General features: G+C 39.7%; 1 protein-coding gene across 1 annotated transcript in view; it reads left to right on the top strand.

The window, feature by feature from the left end:
* The window catches only part of NARS2 (asparaginyl-tRNA synthetase 2, mitochondrial), a 131,775-nt gene extending 128,714 nt beyond the window's left edge, over positions 1-3,061 (top strand). Inside the window, exon 14 of the mRNA XM_021704658.1 lies at positions 2,917-3,061. Within this exon, the coding sequence (XP_021560333.1) occupies positions 2,917-3,061 (145 nt within the window). The remainder of the gene's footprint in view (positions 1-2,916) is intronic.
* The last annotated feature ends 15,895 nt before the right edge of the window (positions 3,062-18,956 follow it).

Here is an 18,956-nt window from a genome sequence, read left to right as displayed (position 1 = left end):
GTGGAGTTAGGGTTTGAGAGAAGTGCTCCCTAAAGTCTGTAGAAATCTAAGCTGCATAGGGAGGATCACTTGTCTGCATTCATACATTTACGTCTCCAGAGTTGTTCTGGTTTTCTTTCCGCAGACCCTTTCTTCTTCAAGTACTTTTCAATGTATACAAGTTATGTACTTATATTTTTATAGTAGCATTCCTTCATAGTAATTATTAGTATTATTAATTGTTTTGCTGTCCTCAGGAGAAGGAAGAATCAAATTACACACCTGACTTTTGGTAATGGAAGAGCTAGGTTATAGAAATACCAAAAGCTTAAAATTATGTTCAGGTCATGACCCTTGAATGCCTTATTATTTACCAGTAGTAACCTTAGGCATTCTTAATCTCTGAGTCTTGGTTTTCTTGGCTATAAAATGGAATGGTAATACCTACTGAACAAGATTATTGTAAGGATGAAATGAAACAATATAGGTTAAGTATCTACCTAGAATAGAACCTCAGTAAAAGCTAGTTTCCTTTCCTTTTCCTTCCTTTGTTCTCAGTCTTGTTATTAGGTAGATGAGCCTGACCAAGCAAGCTTATGCATTTTGCCTGCTTTTGTCTATCTACAAGATAATTTTCATAGTGTGTAAAAACTAGCTAAATCACAAATTCTGATTGCTGGTTAGATACGTTGAGACCTTTTGGTCTTTATTAATCATTTCAGTGCTATCTTGTCCCAACTAAAGTTTTCAAACTCTTAGGATCTCTAAATGAACTGTTATTTGAATCTGTTTCCTTTTATCTGATAATCATAGTATTTAAAAGGTAGAAGGGATTTTAGAAGTCTTTAAGTCTGCGGTCTCTGCTAGCGTTCCACTACACTGTGAGTAGTCACCCCAGGTGTCTAAGAATTTACTCACTTCCTATTTCTATATGCCATATGCAAATAACATATATAACTAGTTCCACAAATTTTGTACCATCTCTTCTATAATCTGGCTACCCTAGAATCAATTTAACAACAATCCAAAAAAAAAAAAAAATCCAACAAATACGTATTTGTTCAAAAACTTGTTTTTTAGACGTGTATTTTTCTATACATTGAAGCAAGGGCAAGAAAAATGCTATAGACTTACTCCATCTGCTGAATTCAGTTTCCAGACATTTATGCCAGTGTTTTGACATCGATGTATGAGAAATTCAGAGACAGCTAAAGCTATTGCTGGACTTCTAGCAGCCAGCCCAGATCCTGCAGGTATTTGTGGCAGGTGGTTTGATAGGCCTTTCATCTCATTTTCTCAGTAAATGAAAGTATATCCTGCCCCCATGCCTTACGAACTTACAGTTAATTCAGCTACAAAACATTTTATTTACTTAAGACTGTGCTTCTTCCATTATTCTTTTTTTTAAGGTTTTATTTATTTATTTGTCAGAGAGAGAGAGAGCAAGCACAATCAGAGGGAGTGGCAGGCAAAGGGAGAAGCAGGCTCCCTGCTGAGCAAAGACCCTGATGCGGGGCTTAATCCCAGGACCCCGAGATCATGACCTGAGCCGAAGGCAGACGCTTAACTGACTGAGCCACCCAGGCGCCCCTTCTTCCATTATTCTTGATAGTTCTTAATAATCTGAAGTTTTATACTAGATACTCCTGTTTATTGATCCCTTACTTGATTGTAATTTACCTTGTTGCAATTCATCTTTTATTTTAGAAAGATAAGCATTCAGTCTTAACTGCCTAAAATACCAATACATGTGGTCATTATTATTAATAGTGGGGAAATAGGTGATAGTCTTTTTTTTTTTTTTTAAGATTTTATTTATTTGAGAGAGAGCATGAGCAGGGAATGTGGGGCACAGGGAGAGGGAGAAGCAGGCTTCAGAGGGAGCCTGACATGGGGCTTGTCGAGGGGCTTGATCCTAGGACCCCGGGACCATGACCCAAGCCAAAGGCAGATGTTTAACTGCCTTATCCACCCAGGCAACCTATGATAGTCTTTATTCTTGAAGAGTCATATATAGCACTTAAGTTTTATTCTAGAACTGATTTTACAGATCATTCAAGAAGCTCTAAACTTGATTTAATCAATATTGTATAACTAAAGAATTCCCCCACCAAGTGACATAATAAAAATACTTACAAAGTCTTCCTTCTTCTCTTCCTTTTATAAAATAAATTTATCACAGGCTGGTGTGTTGGAATCTGAGTTTGAATCATGGCTGCACCATTTTCTAGCCATGTAATCTTAAGTGGAAATAGAATGAGTATAGATAAGCTTCAGAGCCTAGCTAGCCTTTTAGAAAAATGACTCTGGACTTATTCTACTAGGTTTGAAGCACACAACTGGAAATTTCACTCTAGATTTCAAGAGTCTATTTTTGTGCCTTCAAACAACAAATCTTCATAGAGTAATGAAGCATCTACTCCAGAGCAGACACTGGAAATAAGACACAGTTCCTGCCCTTGATAGAGCTTACAGTCTATTCTAGTAGGGGTATCTTTTTATAATATATCATGCAAAACTCTTCACCCTCTCCTGTGTATTGAACAGTATGATTTCAGTAAGAAAAAAAAGTATTAACATACTAAGAAATAGAAAACAAATATATATTCAAGAAAAATAGTAAAGTTATTAGAACATTTTCTGTAGCCTCATGAGGCAAGTTTTCTGTATATAAGTACATATATAATTTAAAAAGGATCAAGTGACCAAAGCCCATGAATGCATGACAGGACTTGCTGCTGTTTGTCTGAGTAACCTTGGACAGATCATTTTAACTTCTCTGTGTCCTTCACCTGTCCTTGGAGGGAAAAGATTTGTTTATCAAAATGATGTAGACGATAACAGATGATTGCAAAATACTTTTGAAACAAAATTCCATCATGACATCTGATCCAATACAGCATCTACAGGTGATGATTCTCTGTTTTTCAAAATCAGGTATCTGGACCTCCGTCGATTTGGATCTGTTCCCCATGGAGGTTTTGGGATGGGATTTGAACGCTATCTGCAGTGCATCTTGGGAATTGACAATATCAAAGATGTTATCCCTTTTCCAAGATTTACTCATTCATGTATTTTATAGCCGGAAGCCTGGTTAAGGAAAATCACCCCATGCCAGAGGTACTGCACATGAATATGCATATAGGAGAATGCATGTTTGAATTTTAGAAATGGAGAAGTTTTCGGTATGTGACTGTCATGCCATAAGGTAGAGCATATGAAAAATAGAAGTGATCATAATTTTCTTAGAAAGTTGAGAGCATTTCACGGAAAGATGAACTCCCTCAAAAAGAGGTACTTGTGGCAGGTAGAATCTCAAATCTGTTATGTCAATTAAGAAGAAATGAAAAGACTGAACTGTGGTCTCAAGAGTCCTTTCAAACTCTCAAGACAGGATGAGATAGTGTATTTTAATTTGTCTTTAATCATTAGATCACTGCCCTGTGTGGCCTTTGAGAACCACTAGTAGCTAAAAAGAAAATGTTGGATCTTTTTTCATGTGCCATTTAACCTATGATAAATGCCCATCTTATTTTCATCACTTTACTAGACATCACAGAAGAAAATATTCCTTTCAGGGTCCCAACTGAGTTAATAAAGTTACTATTCTGGGAATTGAAATCTTCTTTCATCAGACTGGGTGAAAAAAGTGACATTTAATAACTGTTGATCTTTAATTATAAAAGCGAATGAGATGCATTAATTATCTAAACTAATGACTGTTATAATTTGTTTATAGTAGCTGTTTATAACTTCTCTAATAATCAATAAAATAGATTTTTGATACCTATGAAAGAAAAATACATTTTTAAATTCCACTTGGCCTTTTCCCAGTGAAATTTGGAAGAAAGGTATTTTCAATGCAAGATGAGGGTGCCAATATAGCTAAACTTAAAGGATGGGTAATTCTGGACTCAAAAAGTAACATCGTCTATTAGAGTTTTTGAGAGGATTGCTCATTTGGGAGTTTGAGACCTGACAATTGTAGCACTTTATGCGTATGATTTTGGACAAGCCACTTAACTCTGTATGAGTTCATACGTCATTTTCCTCAGAGTTGATATAGCAGTTACATGAAAGTGTTGTGTGTGTGTGTTTAAAACTGTGAAATGCTACACAAATTGTTTTTACTTCTTTTAGTCTTCATTAAGTTACATATCTATGACTTACAGCAAAGTTGTATACTCAGTAGAGTTTGTATGTATCAAATAAGGGTAAACGGCATGCATGCCTACATAATCAATTTTCTGTGTCTCATTAGATAATTTATCTTAGTTTATTTCCTAATGAGTGTGTATGTGCACTTTATTTCATCCTAACTCAAAGCAAACAACTGAAAATAACTGCAGAACCTTAGAGCTGGAAATCACAGAAGTCACTGAGATGTTCTCATGACCAAACTTCTGCCGGATGCAGAGAGATCCTATACACCTGGGCAGCCTCTTCTTGGCGAGGTGCTCGATATCCCACCAAATAGCTCATTCCGTTTCTGCATCTCCCTAATTGGTAGCATTTGCTGAGCTAAAATCTACTTCCCTAGAACTTTAATAGCCTGGGCTTCGATACCAAGTTTAGGACAGGACAAAAGAGGTAATTAGGGCTTTCATAAAGCTTGCCTCAATCATGGGTTAGAGAGATAAATTCATTTGTTTGTTCAACAAATATTATTTGAGCTTATTCTATATGCCAAGAACTGTGCTAGGTGCTAAATAAATGATAGTGAACAAAACAGAAATGACCCCTGCCTTCATGGAATTTATAGTCTGTTAGAGAAGATACACAATCAGTAAGCAAACAAACATATTATTTCAAAATATGACATAAGCTATAAAATTTTATAAAGAGCAGGGCAAGCATAGATAAGCTTGCTAGAGAAGGCATCTCTGAAAAGGTGATCTTTAACCTTAGGCCTGGGAGATAAATGCAGAAACCATTCTAAAACATTCTCAGCATCAGTATTGATTTGACATTCAGGTCTTAATACTGTATTAATTTTGTGGAGTGAGAATCACAAACACAGGCCCCCAACCCGGAGGCACTAATATTTTCCAAGGCTATCAGGAATCATGTCTCCAGCAATTCTTGAGGAACCAGCTAGAATTCTAATGTCAACGTGATGGTGGGGCCTCCTAAATAACAGTGCTGCAAAAAATAGTGAATCAGGAAAACCCCAGGTTCCTATCCCATGCCACCACCGATGTAGCTGTGGAGCACTGGTAAGCAAGACCATCTTTGTGCCCTCCAGTTATGTCACCTGCGGAACTGTCCTTCCCAAGTGCATCAACTCCAAGGATTCTTCTTCTGTCTCTTGATCTTTCAGGAATCTGTGCTGGAGATAGTCACTAAAAATAATTGATTTAGAGTCTAACATTTACATTTTATTTTAGTACACGTTAGGTCTCCGAAAATGTACCATGAAATCAAATCACTAAAAGTCTTACAATAGACTTGTGTGTTCCTTGTGTGTGTATGTGGGGTGGGAGAACGTTCTTCTCAAATAAACCTTGTTCCCTGCCTTTTTGATAGTCTTCAGCAGTGTATTTCCCAACTTTCATACTTATTCATTCTTTTCCTCTACATTTGACCACACAACGAGTATCTAGTTGAAGCCAAACACTTGCCACTCATAAGAAGCCTAAAAATTTACATCTTTGGCTCAATATTTTTATTTTACCAATAATTGAACAACAACAAATACTGGTGTCAGACAAAGATGATGAAAATGCCAAAACTAAGCAGCAACAGCAGGAAAAAAAACTTTAAAATGTCCATTTGTCAGCTAGTATGTGAATATTGAAATTCTATGGATAAGCAGCATCGTATAATTGTGTGTATAATGAATAGAAGTGTAGATTTCATAGTTGAGGACTGCCTGTACTATAATAATATTCTTATAGGACTTAATTTGTGAGAGAAAAGGTGATTTGAGGGTGTTAATTTTTATTTGAGTAACCAGTTTCCAATGAGGGAAGAATCTGATTTTCTGTTTTCCCAAGATTTCCAAACATCTCAAAATAATAACCCCAGCCACCCAAGAAAGAGTGTATTTTGAAACTCAGAAATGGTTTTTCCATCATTAATTTCCATTCTCATTTCAAATTTTGAAGTAGGTGGAGAAAAATAGTTACTTTCCATCTGGCTGTCCTCTTGCCTGGGGAAGTTGTGCTGTCTTTTTTTTTTTTTCTTTTTTAGTCTGACAAGAACTTAATTGTGTGAGTGATCCATTCCAGATCTAGACATAACTCTCCCACCCTCTGACCCAGCCCAGAGACTATCACAGAACAGCAGAGGAACTGTTTGACCTTTTGTCCCTCTCAGACAGGATCTGCCAGAAGCGCCCCTCTACAATGTTATACATTCATACTCTCTATAAATTGAATCTAGACATTTGGGCATGACTGAACACGCACTGAAGATGCAATTGGTGAGATGGATTAACTCTACTCTTCTTTAAATCTCTTGTTTCAGATAATTATAGATGAAAGATGCTTATTTGGATTGGATTGCTATTTATTCATATATTTATTTTAGTAAGTGGTGAGGCAAGAACATAAAAATGCAGAGTTGAAAGACAGATTGGCCTGGATTGAATTGATAAGAAATGTGTGGAGCTTTTTGGCTTCTGATCAATATTTGTATTCAGTCTGCAATCTAAAGTATGTATAATAAAAAGAAAACAGGTGGGAGTAATATCTGATTGTAGTTCCTTCCCAGTGTATAGCCCAAATTAAAAGAAAAAGCATTAAGGACAGAAAATAACCTTAATCACCCGACACCAAAATGATTAATAGGACTTAGCGTAAGATCTTATTAGATCATGGTCAACACACCTCTAGAAACCTAGACATTCTGCCGTTACTAGGAGCCCTGGGTTGCCCTTCTGATCAGCTAAGGCTACAGTTAGCTCTCATGCAGTTTGGTTTGAAGTCCAGTGAATTTACAGCCATTATTAGCACACCGTGTGGGAGTTCCTAGGGGAACTTTGTGAAGAAGTCAAGAGTTCAGGTGGTTCCTAAACTGTCATTCAGGCAGCTATTGAATTAACATAGCTCATGACTCTTCAGTAACTTTATGCTACTTCTTTACTGCTCATAATTGTTATCATTTGAACGTTGCTTTCCAGTTTACAAAATGGTCTGACGTATTCACAGTGTATTATAGGCCTTGTTCTTTTGTAGCCTACTATGCTTCAAATTCATTTGATTTAATAAAAGATTCATTTTTTTGTTACAAAGATTGGTTATTAGAATTCCTAATATCAAGGAAGAGTAAGACTGCAAATAAAGTTCACCACTCTTAGCCTCCAGAGAAACTGAAAACCCAGAGCTTTGTAGTAACCAAAGAGTTTTGCATCTTCAGCCCCAGAGTTTAGTGGACGTGTTGCAAAACACACGCTTTGGCCTCTGATGTCCTTGTTTTACACAAGGAGAAGAGACTTAAGAGTGTGCAGGGAAATGACGATTGAGTTCAAATGCATTCTAGTAAAGAGAAACACTGATAATGGAATATAGAGCCCTGGACCCAACAGTGTACTTAAGCTTGCTATGCCTCATTTTTTTTTTTTTTTTTATGAGTTTATATTCCTATTTGCCTTACCTTCCTCTTAGGAACATCCTAGTATATACATAGAAAGACAGATGAAAGAACTTTGGTGGGGATTATTAATATCCTCCCCCAAAGTGATTAACCTTTGATATGTCAGGATGATGCTCTGAGAATAGAAATGTGGTAGGCCCATCCAGCAGAGGTTTTTCATGCTACACATACACATAGAAACAGCTAGAAGTGTGTTTTGCAGAACCTGGGCTATTTGCAGCTGTGAATCTCTGACTTATAACCTCTGCACACTGGCTCAACAATAACCGCTTTGCTGTTTTCGTAGGATCCTAGATTTGAAAAATCTCCTAGAGATCTTATTTCTTCCCCTGTCTGTGATGTATAAACTATCCTCTCCTGTATTTTCCCAGCTCCTGATAGTTCACCCCCTCACTATCCCTTAGGTGAATAGGAGCTCTCCACCTAAGAGAGAACTTTTCCTATCCTTGGGGAACTCTGACCTGATATTACGAAAACCTGTGTAATAAGCTAGAAACACAGCAACACCATTTCTTCTCCCCAGCCTTCTCCAGGATACAATCTCTGAAGCTGCTCAGATGGACAGTCTGCCCTTCTCTGAAGGGCTGCACCCCACTAGGGTTATTCATCAGGCAGTGGATCCTGAAAATGGGCCTTTCTCTTGGCAAAAAGGCTTCCCTCCACTGTCCACTCAGCCACTACCCAAGTATCCTAGGATACGAATCTTGATATTAGAAGAGCTTCAAAGTCTCCAGTGCCTCCTTGCCGGCTGTCTTACAGCCTGGAGAGGTGTAATAACTGCTGAGGAGTCCTAACTACAGTTTCAGAATGTTCAGGGCAGTCCCAACCCCCTTCATTTGAGGATCGCAGAAATGGATTTGGGACATATACACATTGGTTGTTGGAGAACAATACATTTTTTTCACTGAAGATTCCCACCAATTCACATTTTCTTTGCAGTGCCCCGAAAGGCAGGAACTCATTCCTGTACAGTTAGGATACAGTGATCTCTTTAAGTGTAATTTCCATCTTCCACACTCTGCAGTACAGGTTTTCACATCAGGAAACTGTTGGGTCAGGTTCCTGCCAGAAAATGTGGTAGATGTTCAGTGTCTTGGGAAAGGTATTAGACATAGAGGGAAAAGACTCTGATTTAAGTCTTGACGTTCTACTTTTGAGCTGTGGGACCTTGAGAAATTTATTTCATGGGTTTGAATAGGCATCTGCAGAATGAGGGTAGTCCTTATCGTACAAAGTATTATGAGAAACAAGGTTGTGTAAAAGGGTTTCATAAACTGCACAAATAGAAGATCTCCTGAGGGAAACCTTTTCAAAACTCAAAATCTGTATGAACTAAGATGTTTATTTCATGTTAAATGAAATATTTTATAGCCATTAAAAATTATAGAAAAAGTGTTAAAATGTTAAATTGTTGTTTGCAGTTACAATACTGTAAAATCTGTGTGTGTGGACTAGAAGCATCTGGGGAAAAAATGAGATCAGCTTTTTCAGGGCAGTGGAACTGAGTACCTTTTTCTTTTAAAACCTCATTGGTGTTACTCAGTTCAGTAAACTTCCTGAGCACTCACTGTGCCAGGTCCAGTGCTAGACTCTGCAAAGACAGAGATAAATAGGACATGCTCCTTGCCTCAGGGACTCCCTTGCGTGCAGTCTTTGTGCACTGTGAATAAGAATCACCTGGGGAGCTTATTGAAAAATTCAGATTACATTGGTCCTACCCTAGAAAGTCTGATTCAGTAGATGGAACAGCCCACAGTTTGCGTTTCTGAAACAGTCACCCTGGGTGATCCTAATGTAGGTGGTTTAATTCCACTCTGTGAGAAAGCTTCAGTGAGGTTTTAATATTTTTACAGTAAAAGATAATAATTACACAAATCTGCTCATTGAAGAACATACTATGTTGGATTGTTCTGCCTGCACCTTTGAGCTGGTTTTTATCCCTCTGTTTCAAGGAGGGGAAGCCAGCCCACAGAGTGATCTTACTCTCAAACCCATGTCGCATGAAGCCTACCACACCTCTTGACCTAGGATCTCTTCCTCCCTTTCTTGTCCACTACCTCACCCGTGTTGTTGTTTTTTTTTTCTCCTATGCTTGTGTTTCTCTGCCACTCTGATTCCTCCTATGCCCAGTAATATATCAACATCCAGATTTTTCCCCTTCATTTCTCCAACTTACTCCCCAACCAGGTATGTCAATTTTACTGAAACAAGCAAACATATCTGCTTTACTAAGTTGTTCTGGAAGGCTCTTATGTATATGGTTAATGTTTTTCAAAAACTTAGAAGTGGTCTATTCATTGATCAACAAGCACAAAATTATCATATGTGGAAACTTTCATGTTTTGGTGCTTGACTGTCATTTAGCTCTTGATTAGCTTTCTTCCAGTGAGTTAGCAGCCCTCAACAGATTCCTGTCTTGCCAATCGAGTTAGAGTATACCCTGCATTCTGATGCAGCACGACTTGTCTCCACATGCCTCTGAATAGGCTCGGGTGGCTTTCTGAGTCTACACACCTGTCACCTCTTAGTCACCCAGAATCAAAATATTACAACTCTAATCACACTGTCTGAGGCTGCGAGGCTTTATTTCAAGAGGGGTGACATTCTAAAATGCAGCTAGGATTTCTACGTTTTCACATGTTTATATTACTTGTACTTCAAGATACCAATGGTTGGACAGTGGCTTCCAGACTCACTCCTTTCATTATGCTCCTTCAGAACCATATACAAATACTGGCCATCTTAAACTGTCATTTGTCTTCTGTGCCAGAACAAAAGCTCTGTAACACAGAGGAGACTGCATCCATCTTTTTATCTGCAGTGCCTTGGAGAGTATCTGGCACATAGTGGGTACTGATTAAATAACTCTTAAATGAATTAGGTGTCATTGAGGTGTCCAAAAACAAAAGAGGAAATATGTCCATCAGACCAAAGGAAAATATTCCTTAAAAAGTAATTCCCAAACTGGCTTTTCCCTCTTTCTGTGTCTGAACTATTTCATAAATTTTTAAACTAGCCCTTTCAGCTTAAAAATCCAAGTCCGGAGCCACTGCCTGAACATAGAACAAAGAGGAGTCAAAAGTATTTATGAGTTCAGTTAGTAACTTGTCCTTAGGAGCTGTTACTGAAGCTGAGTTTCTAGGGCATGGTAACTTAATAGACTTCTCAAGAACATTGCTCTGCGGTTCATCATTATATAACCAGCACCTAGCCACGTGCCGTGCACACAGTAGGTGCTCAGTAAAGAATGAATGAATGTATTTGATTGATGGAAGAAATTCAGAAGCAAATACCAGATGAACTTAGAGTTGCTTAGATTTTCAGTTAGTGTTCTCTGCCTTGCTTTCCAAATCTAGACAGGCTTCTTGCCTCCAAATTGAAGTAGCTTACATCATTAGTTCAGCAAATGTTAATTAATGCTAACTCTGTGTGTCCCTCTGTGGGGCACCCCAAAACAAGCAAAACCTAAGATCTTACAGTTTCAGTTCCCATACAGCTGGTTGATAATTCCTCTGGCTCCCACCATCCTTTGAACATACCTCTATTATAACAACATTGCCCACATGCTGCTATAGACATCTGCCTACCTATTTTTCTCCCCAGAAAGACCCTGAACTTCTTAAGACCCTGGTCTTACTCATCTCTGTGTTCCTATGCTGAACTTGTAGTAGGTTCTAAGAAAATCTTCTTTGAGAATTTAACAAGGACATAAATGACCTTTCCTAAGTAACATGTATTTGGATATGTAGTTTGTATTTGGATAAAAGTATATGCCTTTCTAAGTGTTTTCAGAGTTTCAAATGATAGGTACTGGCCACGTCCTGAATGAAACAAGATTGGTTTTCTTGCCTCTCTTAAATACTTTTCGAGGTGGCTTAGTTATCAAACCCATTCCTCCTCTGAGAATTCCCCCCACCCCATCCTAGCCAATGGATTCCCAGCAGGCATACTGGGGACAGGAGCTTCCCTTGCTGATTGGATGAGGGGTGGACACCTGACCAAAATGGGCCAGTCTCATTTTCTCTCAGAAAAATGGGGTTAAGAACACTAGAGAGTCTGGTGGTTGCTTGAACCAGGAATATGTAAATTTAGGAGATGTAGGCCAACCATGTGCCTCAAGAAACAGAGAAGGCAGTCTGCAGAAAGAAAGAAAGGCACATGCTCAGAGATGAAAAACCATATGGTCTGTGAGAGAGACAGACACACATATACAGACTGGCAGCCTAGTTTTTGCTATATTTAGTCCTCAGTTGCCAACCTTCCTGAGGCTAGATTATTCAACTTTTTCTTGTGTTCCCTGGGAGATGCCTCGTTTTCTTACCAATAAATTCCCTCTTTAGGCTTAAGCAAATTTAAAACAGTTATCTGCTTTTACAACTGAAAAGAAAACATTAATACACTATCTGACTTATGGAAAGAATTGTCATTACTTTTTTTGATTTGTAGTCTCATTACCTTTTAGTCATACCCACATATTATCCCAGAATATATGCTAATCAGGAAATTATGTAGATGAGAAATTCCTGATAAATAAAATGCCATAGGAGGGTAGGTGACTTCTTTGCTTTTCAAGTTTCTTGATTCCCTAAGTCATAAAAACAGAAAACATGAATGGAGGCTTTTTTACAGAGAGGATTGGACAAATATCAGACCTTTCTTGAACTACAAAATTGGATTAGAGAGGTTTTGAAGAACCAATACAATTGGCAGCTTCACAAGACATCTATTTTTGAAGATTCTTTCCAGAACTGTGTTAAGAATGGCTTTTGTCATGAGCCTTCACTGTGTTTCAGACTAGCCAAAACTGAAAACTGTAAGACACTAAATAAAACGTGTGTGCCTAGAGCGACCCTGACCCTGCTGCTGGCTGGCCGTAAACAATGAGAGTAAGATAAAAGATTTTGCTCTTCAGAAACAGTTCCAAATGTGTGTAGAGCTTTGTGTACCACATCCATTCAGCCCTGGCATGCCGCATCCTGAATTGAGTCCTCACTTAAAATCATCACTTTGAAAACATGCATGGAAAATAGGGAACTGTGGACTGCTAAAATCGTCATTTGGTTCAGGAAAATTTTTCTGAAGAAAATCTTAGGGCTTTTTCCTAGAATGTAACAAAAATGTTAAGTTATAGTGATTACTGCCAACATATTTCTAATCACTCTAGGAAAAGAAAACAGCAACAAAAAAGTTTCCGGCTCTTTCCTCAGTCAACACTCTGGACCTTGGAGAAGCTTGCATGTAATTTGACTGCAACTACTTTCCTGTTTTAGTTAATTGTGTTAAATGTGCCTCATAACTCCTAATCCCATTGGGACTGTCATTTAGAAGGGGCTGGGGGGGAAGCTGTTTTAATTCTGGCTTTTGTTTCAGCCACTAAGTGTAATACCACATGATTGTTGACCCAACAGTAATCCAGTTAAAAAACAGTCTTCAGAGTTACTGCATCATCAAAATTAACCCTGATTACATCAAATTATGTTGAAACAGACCACAGCTGTTTGCCCTGTTGAAGCAACTGCTTGAGAGCTCATCCAGAAGATACATCTTGGTGTCAGGAAGATACATTTTGTTTTTTATTTTTGTTTCTCAACACAAATGTAGGAGGGAAACACTCTGTTCTTCCCAGAGTTGCTTGGTGGGAGTTGAAAACTTTGTGATACTCCAGAATCAAAAATCTTCTTGATTCCAAAATAGAAAAAAATCAGACCTTCTAAGGTTTCGGTTTTCTATAGGAAGGATGGAAGAAGGAAATAGAAATCTATTGAGTATGCTCTTGTCAGCAAAAAAGAAGTGGAACTTATTACTACAGAGAAGGATGGTGGGACTTTCTGAGATAGGCTGTATGCAGTTGTATGCTAAGACTGGCTTGTACCAGCCCATGAGAACAGATTGTGGTGAAAAATTTTGCAAGCTGATTGTTTAAAAAAAAAAAAGCATTATTAAAATTAAATAATTTAAAATGGAAAGTAACAAGTATCAGAGAAGATGGAGACAGATTGGAACTTTCATATGTTGCTGGTAGTGTAAAATGGTATAACCCGCTGTGGGAAACAGTTCAACAGTTCCTTAAAAAGTTAAACGCAGGCGCCTGGCTGGCTCAATTGGTAGAATATGTGACTCTTGATCTCAGGGTCATGGGTTTGAGCCCCACATTGGGTGTAGAGATTACTTAAAAAAAAAAAAAAGTTAAACACAGATTCACCCTATGATCCAGCAGTTTGACTCCTAGGTATATACTCAAGAGTAGTGAAAACATACATCCACACAAAAACTTGTACAGGGATGAATGTTCACAGCAACATTATGCATAGTAGCCAAAAAGTGGAAACAACTGAAATATTCACCAACTGAAGAATGAATAAAATGTGGTATCTCCAGTCAAAGGGATATTATTCAGCGAAAAAAGGGAAGAACCAATGGATGCTACAACACAGAGGAACCTTGAAAACATAGAAAGTGAAAGAAGTCAGACACAAGAGGCCACGTATTATATGATTCCAATTACATGGAAGATCCAGAGTTGCAAATCCATAGAGACAAAGTAGATCAGTGGCTGCCAGGGGTTTGGGATTAGGGGAACGAGAGTGACTGCTAATGGATATGGAGTTTCTTTTTGGGGTAATAAAAATGGTCTGAAATCAGACAGCAATGATAGTTGCACAACTCAGTGAGTATACTGAAAACCACTGAGTTGCACACTTTAAAAGGGTGACTTATGGGGAAAAAAAAAGGATGACTTATGGCCAATAAATGATAGGTTAATAAAAAAATTAACTCATAAATTTACAATTAAATGTTATAATAAAAACGGAATAAGTAATCAAAATTCACTAGTTACTAATTATTTCACTACATTTCACTGTTTGCTCTTGGCATTTTTGTCTACTGTATATGTTGGAAGTACTAAATAATGATGTATTACTTAGCATCTCTTAACTGTTCATACACATAAAGTTGATAGCTTAAAATTGGTCAGGGAGGTGAGGAGGTATAATATTTGCACCACAAAAATTGTCACATACTACAAATCAAGGCCACTGCCACCACCACCACCACCAGAGAGCCAGTTTTTAAACATTTACCAGCACATCCCTGGCTGTGTGGGTCAGACAACCATTTTGGGTAACTCTGGTACAATTAGTTAAATGAGATGGTCTCCTGTGGCCTTTGGATCCCCAACAAAACAGAAACTAGCAAATCTGCAAAGCCACTATGCATGCATTCGGTGCAGAAGAAAATGGCATTTCTGGTCACCTGTTGGGAGAAACCCACTTTGACTCAGGGGACATGATTTCTCACATATGTGGGTACAAGGGGCTAAGTGACAGCATCCCTGTAGGACTGTCAGAATGAGGCCAGCTATCAGATAAACCACAAATGATTTACTTCTTAGTCCCAGAGAGGACAGTATCTGGGGAGTCTACACAACGGTGTTGGGGTTTGGAAGCCAAGGGTTAACAGTTACCTCTCTGGAGTCAAGAGATAGAAATCAAAAGTCTAAGGAGCGGATGTTTTAGAAATTACCCAAGGATTTCAACCACCCCTAAAAGTGAAACTGCAAAGGATTACCTCCACCTGCTCAGCCCTTCCCACGAGGTCAGTCCCTGCAGATTTAAACACTCCAGCTGCTTATAAGTATCTTCACAGATACTGTTTTCTGGTGTGGATGGATCAGAGACTCCTGGATGCTCCAGGAGTCCACCGCTCCCACGTGCCATCCTTTAAGGGTTTTCTGTTTTTTGTTTTTCATTCTCAGAACATTCTGTGAGCATTGATCGTGTGCCTGATACCATGCAGGGAAGCTTCAGGGATATAAGAATAAGGAAGACACACCCTGCCCAAGTATTTGCAGTACACTGTGATAACCTATACAGGTGCAATGTGAATTCAGAAAAACATGAACAACTATGCTGAGGAGTGGGGCTGGTGAGTTTTAAGGAAAGGGGTCTTGACATATGTTCAAGATCTAATGCAAGGGAGGAGTTCTCTCTGAAGGAAGTAAGGGGCCATCATGGAAAGTGTGGTTTGGAGTACGAGGGCACTTTCTTAGGCACTTGACAAGTCTTTGTCCTTGGGAGAATATGGTAACTGTGCAGAATGATCTGTGAACGCGATGATGTACCACCCTCACCAGTGTCAGCAGAAATGTCCCAGAAGTCTAACTGCCCCAAAGCAGCACAGGTTCTAGTTTCTTACAAAGGAGAAATTGGGAAACTGGACTTGCTCAAACATTTCCCTATAAGAAAGTTTATTTCCAAAATATCTTCCACTGGGTGTAATGTCAAACAACTTCAGTTTTTTAGCAGCTGCAGACAGGGAGGAAACCCAATTAGGTCTTCAGCCACACCCCAAGCCCACTTTCAGATCCCAGTCCCCTTCATATGCCAGAAATGGATTTGAGTAGGTCATAGTAATTTGATGGAACCAAATGGGCTCAAAGCATCCCAGGGTTAAAAAGGCACACACCTCAACATTCATGAGAGTCCAGTGTCCTGAAAGTCACTAGCTGAGGTGGCTCAGCTGGCCACACTGACCTTGGCAAGCAGTACTCAGCTCTGAAATTAACCTGTCAACTAAATTGAAGGGGAGAAAAGGCAGCATGGCTAGGACACAAACATCCATCCCCCACCCCCGGTCCAATCACTGACGTCAAGCCTGAAGTGGGTGGTATTAATCACGCTAGCCTGGTGTGCAGTTGAGGACAACTCTCCTTCCAACCCGTTCCTGGGACCGTTCCATCAGCTATGCACCTGCCACTGGCCACAAACCCTCAACTCCCAGACAGGCACGGATGCAGGCTGTTGCTGACGACACTCAAAGCCAGAGTGCACCCTTTAGAACCCAGGCTTGGGGGTGGGGGGGAGGAGGGAGAGCAAAACCTTGTGCCCGTGTTTTCTTCCCAGGTGTGCGGTTCTCATCTCTGCAATGCTTCCTCCAGAGGAGCTCTCGCCATAAGATGGTCATTTCCTGAGGATTTAATGAGAAGATAGAATTAATGACCCAAAGCGCTCTTTGCAGCCAGTCGTTAATTCCCCCCAGGAAATACCCGTGGTCTTTAATCAAAATTGCCTAAATTATAGACTAGTGATGCATGTCCTCACAGGTTTGGGGGCTGGGGTTGGGGGGCTGTCATCCCTACTGGTTCCAATAGATGGCGCCTATCCTCATGCAAATAAATCACTCCTAATTCATTTTCCACTTCTCACCAGCAAAAACCAGAGGGCATTAAAAAAAAAAAAAAAAAAAAGACGGCGGGGAGTGGAGAGGACTTAGTGAAGGCCCAGACAGGAACCCTCTGTCCGAGGGCTGTTCCCAGGCCTGGCACACACCTCAGGCTCAGACTGAGCCACAGCAGCCAAGAACCTCAGCAGCATTCCTGCCTCCTATGTGTGCAGCCTGAGCTGGGTGCTGGCAGCTAAGTAATGATAAAGGTGGGGTGGGGAGCCAGAGAGCACCAAGAAGAGCCCCTTTTTTCTAACTTTTGGGAAAGAAATGGTGTGTTCAGAGAAGACTTCTTGAAACTGATACAAGTTTTCCCCACTACCCAAAAGTTTGCCTTACACCCCTTCACTTTTACAAAAGACCCACATTACTACTTGGTTTTGCCCACCAAAAGAAATTCGAGGAGGATTTTCACTTTTAGGAGATGTTAATTGCTTCTTCACTTTACCCCATGTCAGCTTAAGGGGAAATTTCATGGGAAGGGACCACTTTTGGATTGCTGGGAAGACCTGTTACTCTGTAACTGTTGTCTTTTGAGGCCCCTCCTGCCATTGGCTCAGAATATCACACTTTTCTATTTCCACATGGAATTGTAAATAACGGGGAGCAGAGGTCTTTTGCAAAACAACATAAGACCCTCAAGAGCTTCTGGCAGAATGCAGCCCATACAACTATCAAAGGGTATATATTAGAAGACTACTCTTCTAGGGAAAGATAAGGCATATGTATGCCTGACTTGCATCATACACCTCAGCTGCAAACCATGCAGACTGCAATCACTGAGACTTGGCACCATGACTCAGATGTGAATGAAGTCAGATTGCTTTATTTTGGTTGGGAGTCACCGCCTCCTGATTGATTTGGCAGACTTGACTATTTGGATATTTGTCTCAGAGGGTTTCAAGATACTTAAAGTAAGAGGTTAAAATGGCTGTAATTCTAGTGGTGGCCCTTCAGTGTGGCTTAAAGATTTCTAAATTGGAAGGCTAAGGGAGCTCTGGTCCCAGCCATAGCCTGATGGTTCCAGCTTTACATTCAATCCAGCAGCTCACTGGATAGTGAAGAAAGTCAGTGAAATGATGGGTGCAGGGGAGCTGATCTCTACCTCTCAGGATGCTTAGAAAAGCTAAGCATATAGTAAAGGATTAGCATTTACAAACTGATTGAAGAGAGTGAACTTTCTCCAACCCAGGCAAGATCTATAAAACCAGAACAATGTCCAACAGCTTGAAACAACTAGCTTTGCTGCACAGAGACAGGAAAATGAGCAAAAATAGCCTTGGTCTTAAGTTGTATGGGAAGTGTGAGATGCTGTTTCTCCCACTCATCTGCCCCACAGCACAGCACCCTATGATGAAATGGGTTACTATCCACTTCTCAGAGAAGTTGGGGGAGGACCTACCTTTTAATGCTGCTCCTAAAGGTACTTTGTGAGTTGAAAAGAGCCCTGACCAAAGGTGGGTGTTTTTTTTCCCCCTCCATCCTCCCCCTGAAGTACTGAGGTTATCAAGTGTGTGCTTACACATACTTTATTTCAGTTAAACCTCACCACAATGCAGTGAGAGAAGTATCATCAGATTCCAATTTTCATATGAGCCCCAGAGAGGTTTTATAACCCGTGTCAGTGATTTGGACTCTGGGGAATTTTGACCCCAATTTCTTGTTCTACACCACCTTGCCTTCTAATTCACTATGAAATAGATTGACTCACTTTCACTTCCATCCTGCAAATCACACAAATTTTCTTCTCCTGAATTGTTTTTCCCAGAGGCAATCAGAAGCCAGCTGGACTTTATTTGCTGGTAATAAGAGGCCCCCAAGTTGATCGGTAGACACTAAAGCAATTACCCCACTTTAAATAGCAGATGAGCAAGACCACCCTCACCACACCCCCAGCCCCAGCATTAGAAACTTGCCTCTCTATTGCACAAGCTTTGGGACTTTAGGCTATCTGCAAAATGGGAATAATACGGCTCGCCCAATTTGTAGATTTGTGAAGACAGTCATGTAAACAAGGAATGTAAAAGCGCCCAGCACGTAATAGTCTCTTTGCTTCTCCCGCCAAGGGGGTGCGAGAGTTAATGAAACTCTTGCTGGGAAGCGGATCACTAATTTCTGCCAGAACCTGACCCAATGAAACCTGAAACTCGGAATGGATA

This window comes from Neomonachus schauinslandi, chromosome 11, assembly GCF_002201575.2.
Source record: "Neomonachus schauinslandi chromosome 11, ASM220157v2, whole genome shotgun sequence".
Classification (NCBI taxonomy): domain Eukaryota; kingdom Metazoa; phylum Chordata; class Mammalia; order Carnivora; family Phocidae; genus Neomonachus; species Neomonachus schauinslandi.
Note: the sequence above shows the minus strand (reverse complement) of the source record. Positions and strands in the feature narration are given on the sequence as shown.